The 22569-nt window shown below is 45.7% G+C and overlaps 1 protein-coding gene across 5 annotated transcripts in view; it reads right to left on the bottom strand.

The window, feature by feature from the left end:
* Positions 1-922: 922 nt before the first annotated feature.
* Positions 923-22569, bottom strand: part of LOC147465256 (serine/threonine-protein kinase CTR1-like) — a 66373-nt gene continuing 44726 nt past the window's right edge. For 3 of the 5 annotated variants that reach the window (XM_086519153.1, XM_086519141.1, XM_086519156.1), the window contains 9 exons: positions 6454-6522; positions 5432-5532; positions 5247-5331; positions 5051-5149; positions 4856-4924; positions 4639-4770; positions 3633-3727; positions 3221-3280; positions 2943-3141 (listed from right to left, as the gene is read on the bottom strand). In XM_086519153.1, the coding sequence (XP_086375279.1) occupies positions 3132-3141; positions 3221-3280; positions 3633-3727; positions 4639-4770; positions 4856-4924; positions 5051-5149; positions 5247-5331; positions 5432-5532; positions 6454-6522 (720 nt within the window). In that variant the 3' untranslated portion in view covers positions 2943-3131. Of the gene's footprint in view, positions 1254-2942; positions 3142-3220; positions 3281-3632; positions 3728-4638; positions 4771-4855; positions 4925-5050; positions 5150-5246; positions 5332-5431; positions 5533-6453; positions 6523-22569 lie in introns of those variants that run through there. The other 2 variants (XR_015189025.1, XM_086519151.1) reach the window with 2 other exon arrangements.

Genomic DNA, 22569 nt, shown 5'->3' with positions numbered 1-22569 from the left:
GACCTTCTCAATGAAAATCCTCGAATGGTAATAATTTTGGCTGTTGCGAAGAATTCTACTTCCTAATGAAGGGGCTTATATTAGCAAAATGCCTTGGTGAATGATGTAGCAATTACATACTCTACAAATTATATACAATGACGTCAAACTCAAAGAAAAAGTTTGTTGCTATTGTGGGCATAAAAACCCAAAAAAGCATGTATATTTTTGCGAACAAAATATAAATTATACCCCACCACCCGGTGGACAAGAAACTAGAAATAAGTAGAGTTTGAGACATCCTACATCGATGATAAATGCTCAAGCTTCCTTGAAGTATTATCCAAGACCCAACAATATAGAAACTAAAGAGAGTAGAGACAGAAGCTCCCTATAATTCTTAGAACTTATGTAGCCATGTAGGAGGACGAAGTAAGTGCAACAATGATATGCTCGCACCTTTAGAAGCTTTTCTATTAGTATGTAAATTAAAACAAAGAGGAGACAAATGTTTATGCAAGTTTACTAGGAGCATGGCTTATTGAATGCATTGTAAGGCTCTCCGAAAATGTAACTCTCTTGTAGTGAGTCTCTCTTGTAGAAAATGTAACTCTCTTGTAGTGAGTCTCTCTTGTAGTGAGTTTGCACAGTGAGTCTCTCTTGTAACTTTTTGAAAATGTGCCACTTCATGTGTTCTATATCATCATAATGTTGGAGCTACCTTCATGTGGATTACTCGCTATTGCAATTTGTTCATAAATTTTTCTTCATTTTAGAAAGATCCATCATCAATTGGTTTATATTGCGAAGATTGCAAGATAATTGGGTTATTGCTTTGTTCAAACCTACAAGAAATTGTTTGCATTAAGCACAATTACAATAGACCTTCCACAACAAATAGTGTTGGACACCTGGGAAGAGGTTTTCCTAGAAGCAAGCACCATCAAGAAAATGGCCAACTTTTTATCCATATTCAAAGACTAACAAAAAGCAAATGCAAACCTAGGACCATCTCTCTCCCAACTATCATCCCAAAGAAATATTTTTGTGAAGTGATCGAGGGAGAGCTTCAAAATCTTCCTTCATACCTCCCAATATTGGGATACCATAGGTATGGTGCTTTTGCCCAATGCTTGGTTAATAACCTAATGACAACTCTCAAATTCCATGTCTTCATCCTTAAATCCTATTATAGTGTCCATTCCATGGAGGCCATATTCATGCAGCAAATCGCACATTGGCAAATGCCGAGTAAACACCCATGTTGTCAACTTCTGCAATCAATGACACATAACAAAATCATGTGATATCAAGATAAATCAAGCAATAAAACATTCAAAGCAAATAGCAAAACTACCTTAAAATATGTGGAGTACAACTAAAATGAGTGTTGTGTCTCAATTAATAGAAAGCGCCCAACGCACTGATGAGTGAGTGAGTGTGTGTGTGTGTGTGTGTGTGTGTGTGTGTGTGTGTGTGTGTGTGTGTGTGTGTGTGTGTGTGTGAGAGAGAGAGAGAGAGAGAGAGAGAGAGAGGCAACCGAAGGCCGCCGACAATACTAGTACATTACAATGTGCCCTATGAGGACTATAGGAAGTAATCAAGCAATGAATTATTGGAGTAATCAATGGAAGTGTTTGAGGAACGAGTGACTATAGTATTGGATGTGTTTGTGCAATTGAAATCAATGGAGGGCCGAGAAGCACATCTTGAAAACTGATGCCTTGCTTTTGGAAGCACAAGAACTAACACAATAGCAATAGATATGCGAGTGAAGGGAATGGTTGCCATTTCTTAATAAGGACAAGATGCATGATATGGAGCACACTTGTGTTTCACATTCTCCATGTATCAGGCAATGAACATACACAATAATCTCTCTTCTACAGATTTTGCAAGGACAATGATATGCTTGTTTTGAAGCCAAGGGAAACCATTTTTACCAATATGTAAAGTTTTTTTGTGCTGAAGAAAATGTGTGCATTTTATTTACAATGACATGTATGTTTATTGCCGAGAAAATCTAACGAGTAGGGAGATGCCTTCTTCACATGATAGTTGAGGTCCCGACATACCCCCACATTTCAAACATTCACCCATGTACAAATTTAGGATACATTGCTTCAATTTTCACATGATACATTCCGTTTGATAGCAGAGATCTATCTTTTAGGTGCCTCCGACAAAATGAGCTCACAAGCAATGGCAATTGTGTTTAAATTCCAAGAGCTCACAAAACCATCTAAAATCCTAGCTCTACCATCTTCTATTGAGCAAGAACTGATCTTGCTGTAAAGAGCTCGAAACAACAATGCTTTTAGACATGTTTTAAAGATCCACAAGGTGTTAAGAGCCTTCTGACATTTTCTGGCAAAATTTGTCAAACATGAGGGGTATTTTAGGAATTTCCACAAAATTTCAGGAGTATTTTGATAATTTCCCAATACTTAAAACCACACATTGAAGAGGTTTTTCTGACAGGAAACCAGAGGGCAGGCGCGCACACTGGCATGCGTACATGCACACTTGGTACACTATCTGCTATATAGATTTCAAGAAACCAAAATCCATATAGGCATCAATAGTGTATGGAGATATATTTTGTAAAACCTGACGGTGGCTAAATGCTGATTTGGTTCTCATTCAGAATTTATGGTAGCCGTACAACAAGCAACTGTCCAACCTCATTAGACTTCAGTATAGTTGCCGATGACTGCACTATTGTATATTTCTCCCTTCGTGCATTCACCGATATTGCACGATAGTGTCAAACAGAAAAGTTGATTCCTCCCATATAACAAGAGCTCTTACACAGATGGTCAACGGTATTGTAGGCACCGTAACTGATCTATGTAGCTTTGAAAGAAAGTGCTATGAGAGAAATTTCTTACCAATTTAAGATAATAACCAGCACAACCTAAGGAACCACAAATATGTTGGGACTCCATCACATGAAGAAGAACGAAGGTAAGAAAGATATATTGATATCTAACCATGAGAGTAGAACAGGAAACAATCTCCGAAGTATCCTTATAACTAAATCCCTAGCTCAAATCGACAAGAAGCAGCTCCTGAAAGAAGTTAACCTTCAAGACGAATGCAACCCCCACATAAATCTGAAAGAGAAGACCTTCTACGTGGCTAACGAGCAATCAGTCCACGCTGATAAATATCAAACAGAAGATTCAGAACCAGAGTAAAAGCAGCTCAAGGATTGGTAACTTCCACAGATGCATCAGACCTTAGCAATTGCTTCAAGGACTCCATGATTGCTGTGAAGCCTGGACGTTGCCGTGGATCGCTGCAACAAGAATGTCATGTCAGACAAAATCACAAAATGTATATCAATTACCTTGACATGTTGTTTGCAGGTGTTGAATCGTTGCTGGGGCTCCTAGCACATCAATGTAAGTGTTTTTCCCAATTTAATGCATGCACAAACTCATGCACACATTCATGCATAACTGTAGTTGCACTGCACACCCAATAATGCACAAATTTACAAACAAAATGCATAAGTTTCCGAAAGATTGACTCATGCACGCCATCTTATGCTGCATGAATGCAGATATGCGTGCATATGCGTGTGTACAAAGTGCTTGCACTAGCATTACAGGAAATTACTGAATAGTTATGCACTTATATACACAAACCTGGCCCAGCATGATTCAATCAGTGCTGCTAAATTCGGGTTCAAGTCCTTGGGCATCTGGAGTCTTCTATGTTGAAACCCAACAGCTCCCACAACCTACAAAATCAACCAACCTTCAAAAAGTTTCCCTATATTTTCCAAGTTGACTGCTCACCCAACTCATCTCTCCAGGAAGAATATACTTTCGGCGATACAAAGGATATCGGTACTCACACACAGCATGCTGCCACAAAGACTAGTAATTTTAAAGGTTACTGTTATAGTAATTTCAAAGTTTACTGTTACAAACAAGCAATACAAACATGGCCTAGGCTGAGCATTGCAAATCAACGTTCTGTCCATTAATGATCCCATAGGTGCCTTAAACTACAGTCAAAGTGGTTTTCCGTGATGAAGAAACCTAGCACAGCTTACATTGTAGAAAGAAGGGTACACATGCTGGTTTGAGAGCACTCACAACCCCAACTTTCTCAACTATCATTCAGGCTTTCCACAAGTTCTCTCAGGGACAAGCAAATTCGAACACCATGCTAGTCACGAAATGAGCATGTGTAAAAATTGCAGGATTAAGAAAAAGGTCTTGACAAGAAGCTGCCATAAAGTTGGAAAAATCTCAAGAGTACTTGAAACTGGCAAACATGGCAACTTAAACATTGCCTGTGCTGACACAATAATGGACAGATTTCCAACGACCCCACAAAAAACTGGCACTGCTGATCTAAAAAGAAAAACTGAGATTATTATGTGCAAACACATAAGAGTTATGTGGACTGCATAGTGAAGAACTTTTGCAGAAGGTTTTGATTCTTTTAGCGAAGTGCATCCCTTGAGAAATTCATTTACTGTTAAGGAGGAAAAAAACTGTGAATCCAATCAATATTAACTGCTTGACGCAAATCAACAAGTTAGGGGTGTTCAGCAAAAGTGTGCATGCAGCAGGGGAACCCCTCAAGGCAAACGAGATCTACCTTTTTCAAATGGTGAAACCAAAAAAGTAATTTATGTACCTGCGCAGGACTTAATCCACTCCAAGGTTGCTGAAGGGTGAATATTTCCCATAAAATGACACCAAAACTGTATACGTCAGACTTCTCATTTGACGGTTCATCTCGAAGCACCTCAGGTGCCATCCACTCAGCCTAACAAACAACACAAGTGCTTTGAGATGGGAAGTAACAATAAAAGCCAATACCTGCAGTCAACCATTCTAAACATAATTTTTACCGTCCCAGCTGCAGATCTTGAAGAAAGAAATGTCTTTGCTTTCAACCGTGAAAGGCCAAAATCACAAACCTGAAATCAATAAGGTAAAATTACCTTTTCAATTTTAATTCTGACACCGTCCATTATCAAAACCAGAAATTTCTGTAATAAAACTTAAGGATTCTAAATCTTGTTGACAAAACACCAAAAGCTTACCTTTACTGTCCACATCTTGTCCACTAAAAGATTTGGTGACTTGAGGTCTCTGTGCACAATCGGAGGGTTGAGCCTATGAAGATAGTTCACTCCCTTTGCCTGCCAGGTTTATTGAAAAAGGTCATTTCAAAGGAAAAAGTTAAAGCAGAATTACAAGGAAAAAAAACAAGATGAGTGCCAATCAATTAATACTTACGATGTCAAGTGCCATCCTAATGCAACGCCTATCATCAAGCAGTTCTTTCATACCTGGTCTATGAAGTAATCGGAATAAGCTGCCTCTGAGATCACAGTCAAAACGATATGAAGCACATCAATACTTGTGATCATTCTTGCCTATGTTAGTCATTAGAAGCCTTCACCTGTTAATGGGACTATTACCTTGGAAGAAACTCAGTCACGATTGAAAGATTTGGGTGCTTAGTAACTGCACCCATGAATAGCACCACATTGGGATGCCTTGTGCGTTTCATAATGGCTACCTAAAAGTTTAAAAAGTGCAAATTTAGTACGATCTTATTCTTTAGGACCTCAAGACACTCGGAAGGCATTTGAAACTTATTGGCCTGTTGATCACATTGAACCTCTGAACAGTAATCATGCCAAAAAACAACCACATATGTTTGGCAAGAAAAGTTCACAAAAGTTCCAAAAACTAATCTATGCCTACAAGCCCCTGTGAAAAGGATTGATAGATGCAAAATAGATTGCATCATGTACCCCGACTTTGCTGTGTGACGTGTCTTAGTCATCTATTGCATCTTTATCACTATAATTTTCCTGTGCATGCTTGATAACTTTCAAATTCCTTACTTTGGGTTCACAGGCGTATATAAATTAAATGTTATTTTATTAGACTTTTTTCCAGTTGTAATTATGAAGCATTCTGTAAAAGAATAGACATGTGATCAATAGGGACCCCAAACCTCTCGCACTTATGTTCTCTATATCTCAATCGAATTGCAGGAGTCACTCAGCGCCCACAAAAGCTTCCAAAATGTCCCACTTACAACTGGCATCTTCAATTTCCAGAGATATGTGGCCAACATCAGATGTCAAGTATCTAAAAGTAATAAATACTATAGCTAACACAAACACAGCAGACTACAGAAAGCCAAGGCCTGATTTAGTTGCTCTACAGCGCAACTCAAAAGGCTAGATGATGTCCATGATGGTCAGATGAACATAGCAGACAACACAGAAAGCCCAATGTCTGCTTGCTTGTTTACTTTACAGCCTAGAAAGATTGTATAGCCTGAGACTTATCTGCAAAAAGAGAAGAGGAAACAGCGGAAGCCCTTCCAGAGACAAAATCTCAAATTCCAAATCTTGATGCTTGGCAACATTCTACCAACCAACTTGTAAAGTTCTTCATAGCAAAACAAAAACTCGGAATTACATACCTCTCTTATGAATTCATTGAAGCGCTCTTCAAAAAAATCTTGTTCTGTGAAAATTTTGACTGCTACATCCTAGAAATGGATTAATGTATTATGTAAGGATTGACAAAACTCTCTCTCTCTCTCTCTCTCTCTCTCTCTCTCTCTCTCTCTCTCTCTCTCTCTCTCTCATTTTATTTTGTCATTTTTGTTACTCTGACTTTGTATCAGATCCACCACATTGTAACTGTCTGGTCTCATAGGTCATTCTGGCCTTCTGAAGACGTTAATATAACATTTCATTTCATTTCTTGCCCTCGCCCTCCCCCTATCTCCTCACCCTCGCCCTCTTCCCATCACCCTCGCCCGTGACCACCACCGTGACTAAAGCAAACATTAAAGCACAAATTAAATTGCTTTGCTTTGCTTTAATTTTTCCTGCGGAAAGCACTGCCCATCGAAAAGCAAAAAGAAAATCACAAAAATCAGAAAGGCGGATTCTCCTACAGGTGCTAGAACAGGAGCAGACCCAGGGCTGCTTTGGTTGTGTGGGACAGCTTGGACAGGTTCGGATTTGTGGTGTATCCAGGACAGCGTTAGACAGGTTTGGGTTCAGGACATTGGGCGCAAGGCCCCTCCATTATTTTGGCTTTAAGGCTGACGCCCACAGTGGGCTGTGGTTGTACCTTTACCCGCCGTGGAATGCTTGATGCGGATGTATGCTTGATGCGGGAGACAATGTATGCATAGTGTGGATGCATATGTGCGCATAGTGGCTCTTTTCCGGACAGTGATTAAACATGAGGAAGCTGAGTGATAAAGCCGACCCCCTAGAGGATGCCATTCAAAAGTGCAAAGAGGAAATGACGGAGACTATTATCAAGATGAGCCGCAATCTATTGGGCACAACAAAATGCTCGAAGGACGCGTCCTGATCCAAGAAAGCAAGATAAACGCACTGGAAGACCGAGTGACGACTCAGGACGAAGAGATTGCGTCACTCAAGAAAGATCTCGTCGAAGCACGATCAAGCAACACACTGGAAGAGGGGGAATTGCAACCCTAAGTAATCGAAGAAATCAACACTATCAAGGAGCAAGTACGGGCCATCAAAGAGGGAGAAGAGCAACACAAAGAGATGACGATTTCTTGGGTGGATGTTCTTACAAAAACTCAGCATAAGCCGGATGAAGCCGAGAAATGGATCGAGGTGGCCAAGAAAGGAAAAGGCAAGGAGATAACGTCCACATCCACACCCACTATCATTAATCAGACACTAGAGGAGGAGCAAAGAAGACGTGTGCGCGCTTTACATGTGAGAATTTGCGGTCTTAAAGACAAAGGCAATGTGGACGAAGAGGTAGAAGAACTCATGGCCTTGATGGGGGTTCATGAGCCGACGCACACAAGAGCCTGGAGAGTGGGCAACATAAAGAAAAATGGATGCAGTGGGGAAACCTCAAAAGAAAGGGCACTCATTCTCCGTTTTCCCTCCATGGAAGCGAAGAAGTCCTTCTTGAAGAAAAGGCCAACTCTTAAAGAGACGGGCATTTTTCTCGGGGATGATCTTACCCTCTCGCAGATCGCTCATATGAAGGAAGTAATGCCGGAGATTAGAGCGGCAAGGGGAAAAGGCAAGATTGCCTTTTACCGAGATGGAAGAGTAGTAATACTGGAGCGACGCTCCACATGACGGTGCGAGACTTATGGGACCACACTCAAAGTGGCGGACTGGAACTGTAATGGATCCATGCGTCTTGATGTGGGTGCTTTTGAAGATAGCTTTATTGGAAGAGACATCATCTTTTACTCTGAGACACACCAGGCCCCTGGGTAATCCATGCCTCAAATCATTGGATACAGATGGGAGACAGCTTACAGACACGAGACACTCTCAGAGCACAAAGGACCGGGCTCGGGGGGAGTGGCAGTGTTATTTAGAGAGGATTTGCAGCCATTGATACATATAGCCCGCAGGGATGAGCAGGCTAGGTACATGTGGGCGAGATTGAAAGCAGAGACAGGCAGATATCTCTACATTGCTATTCGCTACTTTCCCCCAAGTACGTCGGTCTATGCATCACCCAGAGGACAGTCCCCCTTTTCTATCTTGGATGATGACATATGGGAGTTCGCTAGAGATGGTGACATTATCATTCTAGGGGACTTCAATGCTAGGACTGCCCATCACCAGACAGCGTTTTATGATACTTCAAAGGAGATGCTGAGAGAGCTAGATGTTGTAGAGACGGGCCTGTCTAGACTATCACAGATACGGAATATACTGAGTATGGACGACACCTGATAGACATGGGCACCGCACATGGACTGGCCATCTTGAATGGCCTACAGAGGTTTCCTGCTTCGGGAGGCTTCACATGCTTCCCACACAGACATGGAGCCAGCACAGTGAACTATGTATGTCACAACCGAGCCTCATCTCTAATATCCAGGACCTCACGGTTGAACCGAGACCTGTTGGTGTGGTAGTGGATCATGCTCTTGTATCACTAACCGTTTCTTTTCAGTTTAGTGTAGCACATAGGCTACGGGCAGCAGCCCCTACTCGCTACACCTTCACGCGGGAGACGGACTCTGTATACATAGATGGGATCTACAGACGCCTGAGCACAAAGGAGCCAGGGCGACCTCTGGAGGAGCTTACTACTATACTGACTCAGACACTACATGATGCAGTAGCAGAGGCATACCCACATACCCAGCATGAGCACAAACACCATTCAAGGAGCATGCCCCAGAACAGTTGGTATGATGAGGCATGCCAGGACACTAGAGCTAGATTTCAAAGAAAGGTTCTTTTGGGGAACATCACTCATAGGCAATCATAGATTGACTTCCGACGCCTAGTACGGCGGAAGAAGAGAGCATTTTTGGCTCGCCTAGAGCAGGATCTATACCAGCTGTTCTTGAGTCAAGACTCACGTGAGGCGTGGAGGCTCTTTCATGAGCACTCCCCCCCCCCCCCCCCCCCCCCCCCCCCCGCCATCACTTCTACAGAGGCCTTGGGCCAGTATGCATCATCTTTGTACACAGTTCCTGAGCAGCCCCCCCTTCCCGACCCCCCCGATCCATGCCCGCACACATGTGTTTTTTTCACCGTTGAGATGGTGAGGAAGGCCATTGACAGGATGAAGACTGGGAGAGCATATGATCATGATGGCTTAGTGGCTGAGCATGTCATGCATGCCAGAGATTAACTAGCAGAGCTTCTAGCAGTTACGTTTAACCGTGTCGTGTGTGAGGGCTTGCCTGATACCTGGAGCCTATCTACTATTGTACCTATCTTCAAGTCGGGAGACCCTATGGAGCCTGGGAACTATCGCACTATCATGATTGGACACACATTGGCACGGTTGCACGCATCTATTCTTGAGCAGCAGCTGAGTAGATGGGCAGAGAGGGAAGGGATGGACGCAGCCGGGCAGGCAGGTTTCAGGAGGGGTTTTTCTACTCTTGACCATATCTTGACACTCAAGAGCCATCATTGAGGAGGGCATATCGCGTGGGAGACGGATCTATTGCAGATTTGTGGATTTCCGTAAAGCATTTGACACAGTGCACAGAGCGAGATTGATGCGCAGATTACAGTACATGGGAGTACCCACAAAGCTCATTTGGGGGGTCATGGCATTATACACGTCAGTAGTGGGGCATGTACGCACCCCAGAGGGTCTATCCACACCGGTTCACTCCACTATTGGGGTGAAACAGGGCTGCCCGCTCTCTCCTACTCTATTTGGTATGTATGTAGATGAGGTTTCTGACTACATTGACAGAGATGGTGACAGAGGTGCACAACTGGTGAGGACATGGATTCCACTATTGTTATATGCTGATGATATTGTTCTGATTTCTGACTCTCCGTAGGGGATGCAACGTCACATGGATGCTTTGCATAGGTTTGCCCAAGAAACTGGTTTGTCCGTCAACCTTGGTAAAACCAAGGTCATGGTATTTAATACCACCCCATAGTGGATCAGGGACAGGAGAAGGTGGAGTATACAGATGCTTACACTTACCTTGGAGTGGTTCTTAGTGGGCCAGCATTTTCATTGAGGAGGGCAGTAGAGACTACATTGACCAAAGCCCATGTAGCATTGCGTAAATTGGAAAGGATGTGTTCACAGGTTCAGTTTCAGGAACCTCGGACAAAGCTCTGGCTCTTTGACACTTTGGTGGCTTCTGTATTGCTCTATGGAGCTGAGATTTGGGGACCTTCACTGGACCATCACGGGAGGACATGCCGCAGTGATGGATGGAGGGACATGGAGAAGCCTCTGGTCTCTATGATCTCGCGGCTCATTAGGGCCAAGACTTCAGTACCACATGCTATTATACGAGCAGAGCTAGCTGCCTCCCCACTGGTGCTTGAGGCGCTCACCAGATCTGTCTCCTTCATACACCACATGTGGGAACATCCCAGAGACAGATATGCACGCCTTCCACTTGAGTCCTCTCGACAGTTAGCCGTGCAGGGAGATGACGTCATGGTTTCAGGCGCATGGGTTCAGCTTGGATAGATTGTCTCCTTTCCAGTACTCATTGGATGCGCCCTCTCTGACTCTTACACAGTCCGAGATCACCAAGCTCATTCACAAGGACTCAGCTAGACACCAAGAGGACATGGATACAGCCAGTACAAGAGCTAGGCACAAAGATAGCTTTCTACAGAGAGCATCTCCTCCAGCTTACGGCGGATGGTTTTGTGACGAGGCCCAGATACATGGACACTCACCTGTCTCATGGGATACGATGTGCTATTGGCCAGATACGCACATCTTCACACCAGCTGTGGATCGAGACTGGGAGATACAGCAGAGTACCAGCAGAGGCCAGGACATGCCCCCTGTGTGACATCAAGCCTGAGACAGAGCTGCACTACACATGCCACTGCCCCGTCTACTACGAGATACGAGGCTGCTTCCATTGCTTTGTTCAGAGAAGGCTTTGGACCATTCTCTAGAGTCATGCGGTACGAGGATCAAAAATGCCTGGGTTTCTTTTGCTTGAGCTGCGCAGACACAGAGAGAGCTTGATGAGAGGAAAGACTAGCCAGTCTCAGAGACAGATCACAGACTTCTTTAGAGCTACCACTGGACACTCGGAGGAGTTACTACCACAGCAGAGCTCGTCGCTTTACACCAAAGGCATACTGATAGACCGAGCGACTGAGCTGGGGAGATCCAGCCGCCCACGACTGCGGAGGACTACACAACATCGACAGAGGCTGCATCAGAGGATCCGGGTCACTTTGGCTCGACATGCACGACGCCTGGTCAGACTACTGACCATGGAGGAGATTGATGAGATCCGCCAACGACCGATGCTGGATCTCCTGTGATCTAGCTATCCCAGCTAGCTGTTTTAGCTGCTTAGTCCACACCCAACAATCTAGGATTCCATAGTATTTTATTTTGTCATTTTGTCATCTTGTTACCCTGACTTTGTATCAGATCCACCACATTGTAACTTTCTGGTCTCATAGGTCACTTTGGCCTTTTGAAGACGTTAATATAACATTACATTTCATTTCATTTCTCTCTCTCTCTCTCTCTCTCTCTCTCTCTCTCTCTCTCTCTCTCTCTCTCTCTCTCTCTCTCTCTCACATTAATTTATTTTGTTAATCTGACTTTGTATCAGATACACCGCATTGTAACTTTCTGGTCTCATAGGTCACTTTGGCCTTTTGAAGACGTTAATATAACATTTCATTTCTCTCTCTCTCTCTCTCTCTCTCTCTCTCTCTCTCTCTCTCTCTCTCTCTCTCTCTCGACCTGCTGGCGTGACCTGCTGCACCTGCTGAAGCTACGAGCTGCACTCCCCAGCCCCAGCGCCAGCGTGCTGGTCCCGCCCCCTGCAGGTTTTCTGCAGCATGACATTCCCCAACCCCAGCGCGCCCCCTGCAACACTGTCGCGCCAACTGCCACCCCGTCAGACCATCCTCCCCCCCTGTCCAGCCAGCTAACCTGTAATCCCGCACCCCCCACCCCCCCCCCCCGCTGCAATCAAAAAAGTGTCCAAGTTGAAAATTCAGCAGTCATTCAAATACAGCAGGCAGTCTCTTTCAAGTATCAGAGCAGATTTCCAATTTTCCAATTTCTGCAGTCTCTCAGAAAATAGCAGGAAACAACAGATTTCAAACACAGCAAAACTCAGAAATTGCAGACTTTAAGAAAATTGCAGGAAATTGCAGAAATGGAATATGCCACGTATGCTTAATGCGGGAACATGTATGCATAATGTGGAAGCCCGGGAGCGTGGAGATCTCCGCAACAATTTCGCCTCGTCTCGTCTGTTAGTAACAACCAACCATGAGGAAGCAGAATGACAAGCCCGACCCCCTAGAAGACGCAGTCCAAAAGTGCAAAGAAGAAATGGTCGAGACCATTAACAAGATTAACCGCCACCTTTTAGGTACAATAAATCTGCTCGAAGATTGCGTACTAGCCCAAGAAAGCAAGATCATTGCACTAGGAGATCGTGCGACGGCCCAAGACGAAGAGATTGCGTCACTCAAGAGGGAGCTCGTTGAGGCACGATCAAAGAGCAAGTGCAAGCCATCAAAGAGGGGGAAGAGCAGCACAAAGAAATAACGACCTCTGGGGTGGACGTCATTACAAAGACTCAACAGAAGGCTGATGAGGCCGAGAAATGGATTGAGGTTGCCAAGAAAGGGAAAAACAAGAAAACAACGTCCACACCCAACATAATTAAGCTGGCACTAGAAAAGGAGCAAAGAAGACGTGTGCGCTCTCTACATGTGAGAATTTGCGGCCTTAAAGACAAAGACAATGTGGACGAAGAGGTAAAAGAACTCATGGCTTTGATGGGGGTCATGAGCCGATGCACTCAAGAGCATGGAGAGTGGGCAACAAGAAAAACGGGAGCAAGGGGGAAACCTCGAAAGAAAGGGCACTCATCCTTCGTTTTTCCTCCATGGAAACGAAGGACTTTTTGAAGATGAGAGCAACTCTGAAGAAAACAGGCATCTTTCTCGGGGATGATCTTACCCTCTCACAGATCGCTCATATGCAGGAGGTAATGCCAGAGATTAGAGCGGCAAGGGAAAAAGATAAGATTGCTTTTCACCGAGATGGAAGAGTGGTGATATTGGAGCCACGCTCCACATGACGGTGTGAGATCTATGGGACCACACTCAAAGATGCTACCTGGAATTGTAATGGATCTATGCGACTTGATGTGGATGCTTTTGAGGAAACTATTAGTGGGAGAGACATCATCTTCTACTCTGAGACACATCAGGCCCCTGGGCAGACTATGGTGGAGACAGATGGGAGACCACCTGTAGACAGGAGACACGATCAGAGCACAGAGGGCGGGGCTCAGGAGGAGTGGCAGTGTTATTCAGGGAGGAGTTGCAACCATTGATACATATAGCTCGCAGGGATGAGCAAGCCAGGTATGGGTGAGACTGAGAGCAGAGACAGACAGATATCTTTACATTGCTATTTGCTACTTTCCCCCGAGAACGTCACTGTATGCAACGCCCAGAGGACAGTCCCCCTATTCTATTTTGGATGATGACATCTGGGAGTTCTCTAGAGATGGTGACATCATCATTTTAGGGTACTTCAATGCTAGGACTGCCCATCATCAGACAGTTTTTTATGATACCTCACAGCAGATACTGAGAGAGCTGGATGTTGCAGAGACGGACCTATCTAGACTATCACAAGATCGGGAACATAATGAGTATGGACGACACTTGATAGACATGGGGACTGCACATGGATTGGTCATCTTGAAAGGCCTACGGAGATTTCCCGATGCGGGGGGGTTTCACATGCTTTCCACACAGACATGGAGCCAGCACTGTGGATTATGTGATGGCACAGCCGAGTCTCATCTCTAGTATTCAGGATCTCACGGTTGGACCCAGACATGTTGGTGTGGCAGTGGATCATGCTCTTGTGTCGTTGACCGTCTCTTTCCAGTTCAGTGTAGCACACAGGCCACAAGCAGCAGCCCCTACTCGCTACACTTTCACGTGGGAGAGGCAGCAGAGGCATACCCACACACCCAACCTGAGCAGAGACGCCGTTCTAGGAGCCCCAAAACAACTGGTATGATGAGGAGTGCCGCAAGACTAGAGCTAGACTTCAGAGGGAGGTGCTTTTGGGGGAAATCACTCACAAACAGTCACAGATTGACTTCCGGCGCCTAGTGTGACGGAAGAAGAGGGCATTTTTGGCTCGCCTAGAGCAGGACCTATACCAACGATTCTTGAGTCAAGACTCACGGGAGGCATGGCGGCTCTTTCATGAGCACTCCCCTCCCCCTGCCATTACCTCTACAGAGGCCTGGGCCAGTACGCATCATCTCTATACACAATTCCTGGACAGCCGCCCCTTCCCGACCCCCGTCCCCACACGTGTGCTTTTTTCACCACTGAGATGGTGAGGAAGGCCATTGACAGAATGAGGAGTAGGAGAGCATATGATCATGATGGCTTAGTGACTGAGCACTTCATGCATGCCAGAGATCTACTAGCAGACTTCTAGTAGTTATGTTTAACCGTGCCATGTGTGAGGGCTTGCCTGATGTTGGGGTTAAGGCCTATGTGCCTTGATCGGTCGCCCAGGTCATGGGCGCCCACCCACTGTTACCCTATACTTATAGTAAGTATACTGTATAGGGGGAGCTGGCACTTCACAGTCTCCCCATCCACATCGTGTGTGTCTCTCCTTCTCTCTCTCTCACTCTCCATCTGTGGTGCTCCCCAATCCCCTTCAATTGGTATCAGAGCTATGGTGACCGCGGAGAGCACGACAGCTTTGAGAGCTTCGAGACGATAGCTCGCTCGCTCTCGGCGGTGGAGAGATTAAGAAAGCTTGGAAGCTTTGTGAGAATGCAATGGGAGCTTGTGGGCTCAGTTGAGAGTTATGTATGCTCTTGTGGAAGCTCAGAAAGGAGTGTGGAAGATTGTGTGTAAGTGAAGGTACTGCCCTAAAACTGTGTGCGCAGCATCACTGTTTTCAGATTCGTTTTTCTCCTTGTAGAATGCAGATCTGAGAATTCTGTTCGCGATGCCCATCCGTTTCGACGTGGTCGACAACTTTGCAGAAGAAACTTTTTGCAAATTCCTCACCGTTTTGCTGATATTTAGCTCAGACTGACTGTATACAGAAATTTCAGATTTTTTGTTGTCGCATTGTATGCGAGTTTGATGCACTTTTGGAAGCACGGGAGATGCTTGAAATTGAGTGCACAAATTTTGAGCTGAAGACGCAATTGCAGCTTGTGTTAAGCTTGTGGTTTGAGGGTTTTTTGGTAGACTTGGGCAACGAAGTACGGAGGCGTTTACACACCACCGAGGCGGTCTCTTGAGAGACACAGTCTTTTGGAGCACACAGGTGGAGATTCTTTCACTGGTTTTCACGGGATACTTTGGCAGTGATTTTGTGCTTGGATTCATGGTCTTTGCGGATGGTTTGCATATGGTTATGGCGCATGGTTGATGCCCATTATACATGCATTTTGGCGAGCACTTTCAAGTGCCGGTGAGCTCTCTTGAGAGCATTGTTTTCGCATTGATCAAGTTTTCGGATTGCAAATATTTTGGCGCTTGCTTATGCGCGGTCACTCCGTTGATGTACGTTGAGTGCGGATTGCCATTGTATGTGAAAATGTGGAGCCATTTTGGCATTTCTACTCATTGGCATTGAGTAGTGTTATGGTTTATGGTAGAGATTGTACTTGAGTTTTTGGCTCAGTTTTGAGGGGAAATTCTGTCGGATTTTTCCCAGATTCTCGCCATAGTTTGTGATCGAGTGTTTACTCTCACTTTGACAGGTTTTGTCAGTTTGTACACAGTTTTGTGTTTTTGTATCCACTCTCGCAAGAGTGAGGAGTTGTGTATCCTTCTTTGCTTGAGACAGTGGTTTGCTCTCACGTGGGAGAGTCTTGTGATCTCGAGCATTGTTTGCCATAGTTTTGCAGAGCTTATGCATGTATATTGAGTGTAGTTTGATGCGCATTGATTGCTCATTGTATTGAGCTTGCAGGACAATGGTTATTTTGTGTTGATAGCCATTGTAAGTCGAAACTCTGGCGAAATTTTCCCAGGAGTTTTATGCGTATCATTTATGCGATCTAGGTAGAGATTGTGGGTTGCACTCAGCATTTGCGTGCGGTGTTCTCTGCAGGTGGGAGATTTGTGCATGTGTATGCATCGATACCGCACAATGTGGGCTTGGTGATTAGCTCACAGATTGCAGTGTGATACTAGAGCATGCAAGGCTTGTATTGACATTGCGGGAGCTCTATTTTGGAGTGTGTCTCACAAGTTTTACATTGTGTTTCTGGCCATATTTGTAGACAGTTTCCAGGTGTTGTTGGTGAGGTGATTTTGCTTTCTAGTTTGCTACATTGTGCTCATGGCAGAGACAGGTGATCGCTCAATTATGATCTCTCCGAAATGCGCATGTTTGATGGGTCAGACTTTGCAGCATGGAGAGAGTGTATGCTTGATGCATTGACACAGCGAGGGTTGCATCGACCATTGAGTGGTGATGCAGGTAGACCTTCAAACATGTCTAACGATCAGTGGCAGGAGCTAGAGGAGATGGCACTATCTACGCTCTCTTTGCATCTTGCGGAATCTGTATATGCTCTTGTTATGTATGAGACTACTTCAAGAGCACTTTGGCGCAGATTACATGATATGTATGATAGATCTGAGTCATCAAGGACTCGTGTGAGACATGTACATTCACGAGTACGCCGACAGGTGATATGTTGGTATTGTGGTCATTCTGGACAAGTTAGACGGCGCTGTTTTCGTCGTATGCGACATCGTAGGAGACATGGCAGTCTCAGAGATGTATGTAGTGATGCCATGGACTCAGTTGCTTTGACAGTTGAGGCAGATGTAGTGTCGGAGTATACTAGTGACGGGGATGTCACTTTTACCTCGAGCTATGCACGAGATGCTATACATATGGATAGTGCACTCCCTTCGCAGTGGTTGCTAGACGCAAATGCTATGTTTCATGTCACGCCGCATCGTGCATGGTTTTGTAGCTATTCTAGCGGGATGCTTGGCAGTGTACGTTTGACCGACGGATCGGTGCATGCGATAGTAGGTGCAGGAGATGTGAGACTGTCATTACCGAGTGGTGCATCTTACTTGTTACGACATGTGCGCTATGTACCAGATTTGACAGTGAGTTTGATCTCGATTGGTCAGCTTAGAGATTGTGGATGTCAGATTTCGCTACGAGAGCGAGATTTTGTGATGCATTTGGGTTCGCTAGTGATTGCGAGAGGTGCCAGGAGTGGTACAGGTTACCCATTGCATGTGGATCACGAGAGAGACGGTGTTGTCTCTGTGATCATGCAGCCAGGTAGAGAGCGAGAGAGCAAGCGAGTCTCTTTTGCTTGTGGGTTGCAGGATGCTTTGCATGGAGTGCAGAGCAGTGACCTTGTTGTGCAGGTTGCGTCTACGGATGCACAGGTAGAGCGGGACAGCTCTAGTGAGTCACAGCAGGATGAGTCATCAGAGGTGATGACAGAGATGACTCACATGGATGCTGAGATGTCGGCTATTGTGGAGTCATTTCTTGATATGCTTATGCCAGAGCTTGATGCAGATTCAGGACAGATGGATACTCTTGGTACACATGTGATCTGTGGTGGGCACGAGGAGTCACTCCAGAGCTCGGAGTCAGAGTGCAATGGTCTCTATGATAGGGGACAGGATTGCCATGAGTTGAGTTCTGAGTTGGAGGTGGCAGAGGTTGCCAGGGTTGCATCAACGTTCGGTGTCCTCATGTACGAGATGCTGATCTCGAGGCCCGACATAGCAGCTGCAGTGGGAGAATTTGCAACAGGGTTGATCAGTCGTTCGATGACTGATCTCGGCATAGAGCATAGGGGAGGTTTGCAGGTATTGGACCGATACTTGCAGGAGTGCATGAGCTCTTGTAGACTCTTTGCACAGCTTGGAGCTAGCTCTGTGTGGCTTCGTGGCTTCCACAGCGGGATGTTTGTCTATTAGTAGAGCCGGATGCACTAGCTCATCGAGAGTCAGTGGGCATAGGTTGAGAGAATATCTCACCTTCTATTAGTTGTACACTAGTAGATCTTGCTTAAAGGCAATTGGCCTTTAAGTGGGAGGTTGTTGGGGTTAAGGCCTATGTGCCTTGACCGGTCGCCCAGGTCATGGGCGCCCGCCCACTGTTACCCTATACTTATAGTGAGTATACTGTATAGGGGGAGCTGCCACTTCACAGTCTCCCCATCCACATCGTATGTGTGTCTCCTTCTCTCTCTCTCACTCTCCATCTGTGGTGCTCCCCAATCCCCTTCACCTGATACCTGGAGCCTATCTACTATTGTACCTATCTTCAAGTCCAAGGACCCTATGGAGCCTGGGAATTATCGCACTATCATGATCGGACACACATTGGCACGGTTGTACGCATCCATCCTTGAGCAGCAGCTAAGCAAATGGGCAGAGAGAGAGAGAGAGAGAGAGAGAGAGAGAGAGAGAGAGGATACGCGTAGCCGGGCAGGCAGGGTTCAGGAGAGGTTTTTCTACTCTTGACCATATCTTGACACTCAGAGCCATCATTGAGGAGGGCAGATCACATCGGAGACGGATCTATTGTAGCTTTGTGGACTTTTGCAAAGCATTTGACACAGTATCCAGAGCTATATTGATGCGCAGATTACAGGAGATGGGGGTACCCACAGAGTTCATTTGGGGAGTCATGGCATTATACAGGTCAGTAGTGGGGCATGTACGCACCTCAGAGGGCCTATCTACAGCGGTTGACTCCACTATTGGGGTGAAGCAGGGCTGCCCGTTCTCCCCTACTCTATTTGGTATGTATGTGGATGAGGTTTCTGACTACATTGAGAGAGATGGTGATAGAGATACCCAACTCGCAAGGACATAGATTCCACTATTGTTATATGCTGATGATATTGTGTTGATCTCCAACTCTCCGGAGGGGATGCAGCGTCACTTGGATGCTTTGCATAGGTTCGCCAATGAAAGTGGTCAGTCTGTCAACCTTGGTAAAACCAAGGTCATGGCATTTAATACCACCCCACAGTGGGTCAGGAGGTCAGCGCCCGCATTCACATACGACCAGGAGACGGTGGAGTATACAGATGCTTACACTTACCTTGAAGTGGTTTTCAGTGGACCAACATTTTCATTGAGGAGAGCAGCAGAGACTAGACTGGCCAGAGCCCATGCCACATTGGGCATATTGGAGAGGATGTGTTCACATGTTCAGTTTCAGGAGCCTCAGACAAAGCTCTGGCTTTGGTGGCTTCTACATTACTTTATGGAGGGACCTCATTGGACCATCACCGGAGGACAGGTCGCATTGATGGATGGGGGGACATGCAGAAGCCACTAGTCTCTATGATCTCGCGGCTCATTAGAGCCAAGGCTTCGGTGCCACGTGCCATTATCCGGGCAGAGTTAGCTGTCCCCCCCACTAGTAGTGGAGGTGCTCACCAGATCTGTCTCCTTCATGCACCACATGTGGGAACTTCCTAGAGACAGATATGCCCGCCTTGCACTTCAGTCCTCTCGACAGTTAGCCATGGAGAGAGATACAACATGCTGGTATGGGGAGATGACATCATGGTTCCAGGCGCATGGGTTCAGCATAGACAGATTACCCCCCTTCCAGTACTCACTGGATGCACCCTCTCTGACTCTTACACAGTCCGAGATCACCAGGCTCATCCGCCAGGACTTGACTCAACTACTAGACACCAAGAGGACATGGATACAGCCAGCACAAGAGTTGGGCACGAAGATGGCTTTCTACAGAGAGCATCTTCTCCAGCTTACAGAGGACGGTTTTGTGACGAGGCCCCGATACATGGACACCCACTTGTCTCATGGGATACGATGTGCTATTGGCCAGATACGCACATCTTCACACCAGCTACGGATCGAGATTGGGAGATACAGTGGAGTACCGGCAGAGGCCAGGACATGCCTCCTGTGTGACATGGAGCCTGAGACAGAGTTGCACTACACATGCCACTGCCCCATCTACTACGAGATACGTGGCCGCTTCCACTGCTTGTTTAGAGAGGGTTTCAAACCACTCTCCAGAGTCATGCAGTACGAGGATGTTCTTGCTCGAGCTGCGCAGACACAGAGAGAGCTTGATGAGAGGAGAGGCTAGCCAGTCTCACAGAAGGATCACAGACTTCTTCAGAGCAGACACCGGGCACCCAGAGGAGCTACTACCACAGGAGAGCTTGTTGTCTCACACCAGAGGCACACTAATCGACCGAGCGACCGAGCAGATAGAGAAGTATTGTTGTGGGTTGCCTAAAGGGCTTCACGATTACTGTACCAAGAACAGAGTGGCTAGCCTCACTCAGCTTATGGAAGTTGCTAACACCGGTCTTGCCTTGTTGAAAGGAGAGGACAGTGGGTTTCCGAGCAACGAGAAAGGAGGGCAGCAAAAGAAAAATTCATCAAAGCAACCCTTTACGAAAGCGGCTCCTGAAGCGTCCCACGGGCCAGCGAAATTCAATAAAGGCAAGGGTTCAGCCGAGACTTCTAGAGCGCAGGCAAGGAAGCAGAAAAGGAAGCCTTTTATGCGTAAGACGCCCGAGGAAAAGAAGGTTTTGATGGCTGAAAACGAGTGCTTTATATGCGAGCAAACTGGTCATTTTGCAACCAATTGTCCACAAAAGAAAAGGCCAGCTGACTCAGATGACAAAGAGGACAGGAAAGGAAAGAAGCCTATGCCCTCGGCAAGTTTAGTGCCAGACATGTTGGGCGACAGGCCTAGTACAGATGCCAGTGAGTTATGCAGAGCGTGGGGTAAAGTTAGAGACCAGATGGCACTTATCTTCTTTGATCCAGGTGTCAAAGCGAACTTTATCACGCCAGAATTAGCTATGAAGTTGGGCATCAGAGCTGAAGAGATGGGGTATACCGCAGAGGCAAGATTGGCAAGTCCTGGTCATTCAGAGTGCGTGACTCCCATCATTGGAAAGCTGCGTCTGCATATTCAGTTGTATGTGGACACAGAAGAGTTCTACATCATGACGCTGGAAGGATGTGATGTCTTGTTGGGGATCCCGTGGATGTGCCGAGTGCATGGAGTCTTGGATGCCTACAAGAAAAAGATCACTGTAAAGCATAGGGGCAAAACTCACATCTTGGATGTAAGCTAAAAGGAGAGTCAATCCCTATTGTATCTGCTTCTGCTATCACTTTTGCTAATAAAGAATCATCTTTCTGCGTACTTGGTTTTTGCACGTGATGTTTCAGATAGTTGTCAGTCAAATTAATCTGTGTTACATAAAAACAGATTAGCATTTTTGCAAAAGTTTAATGGCTGTTTTTTTGATTCATTACCGTCTCAACTACCGTTGAAGAGGCCCGAGGATCGTGCGATTGATTTGGTGCCAGGTTGTAGCCCACCAAATAGGCCACCGTATAGGGTTAGTGAGGTGCAGCGGAAAGAGATTATGAGCCAAGTGGAGGAGCTCTTAGAGAAAGGGTTGATTCAGCCTAGCTCATCACCCTATTGCTATCCAGTGCTCTTAGTACAGAAAAAGGATGGCTCGTGGTGCATGTGTATTGACTACCGTGCGCGCTGAATAAGAATACCATCAAGAATAGGTTTCCTATTCCAAGGATTGATGATATTCTTGACCGCCTAGAGGGTGCAGTGATTTTCAGTAGGATCGGCCTTCAAAGTGGGTACCATCTGATTCGAATTAGGCATGAGGATGTGCATAAGACTGCGTTTAGAACGACATTTGGTCTCTATGAGTTCTTAGTGATGCCATTTGGTCTTACGAATGCTCCTGCTATGTCCAATAGGATGATGGATAGGATCTTCCGTCCATATCAGAACTTTGTTGGCACATTCTTTGATGACATAATAGTCTATTCAAAGAATGAACAGGAGCATAGGCATCACTTGACCACTGTGTTCGAAGAGTTGCGCATGAACAGATTGCTCGTCAATGCAAGAAAAGCAAGTTCTTCTTGGAAGAGATCCACTTTCTCGGACACATTGTGTCAAAGGATGGTGTCCGAATGGATTCTGCGAACGTGGAAGCAATCAAGACATGGCCGTGCTTTTGTTTTGAAGTGTA

Source organism: Adiantum capillus-veneris, chromosome 1, assembly GCF_014529385.1.
Source record: "Adiantum capillus-veneris isolate H3 chromosome 1, ASM1452938v2, whole genome shotgun sequence".
NCBI classification, from domain to species: domain Eukaryota; kingdom Viridiplantae; phylum Streptophyta; class Polypodiopsida; order Polypodiales; family Pteridaceae; genus Adiantum; species Adiantum capillus-veneris.
This window is presented reverse-complemented; position numbering and strand designations above follow the sequence as displayed.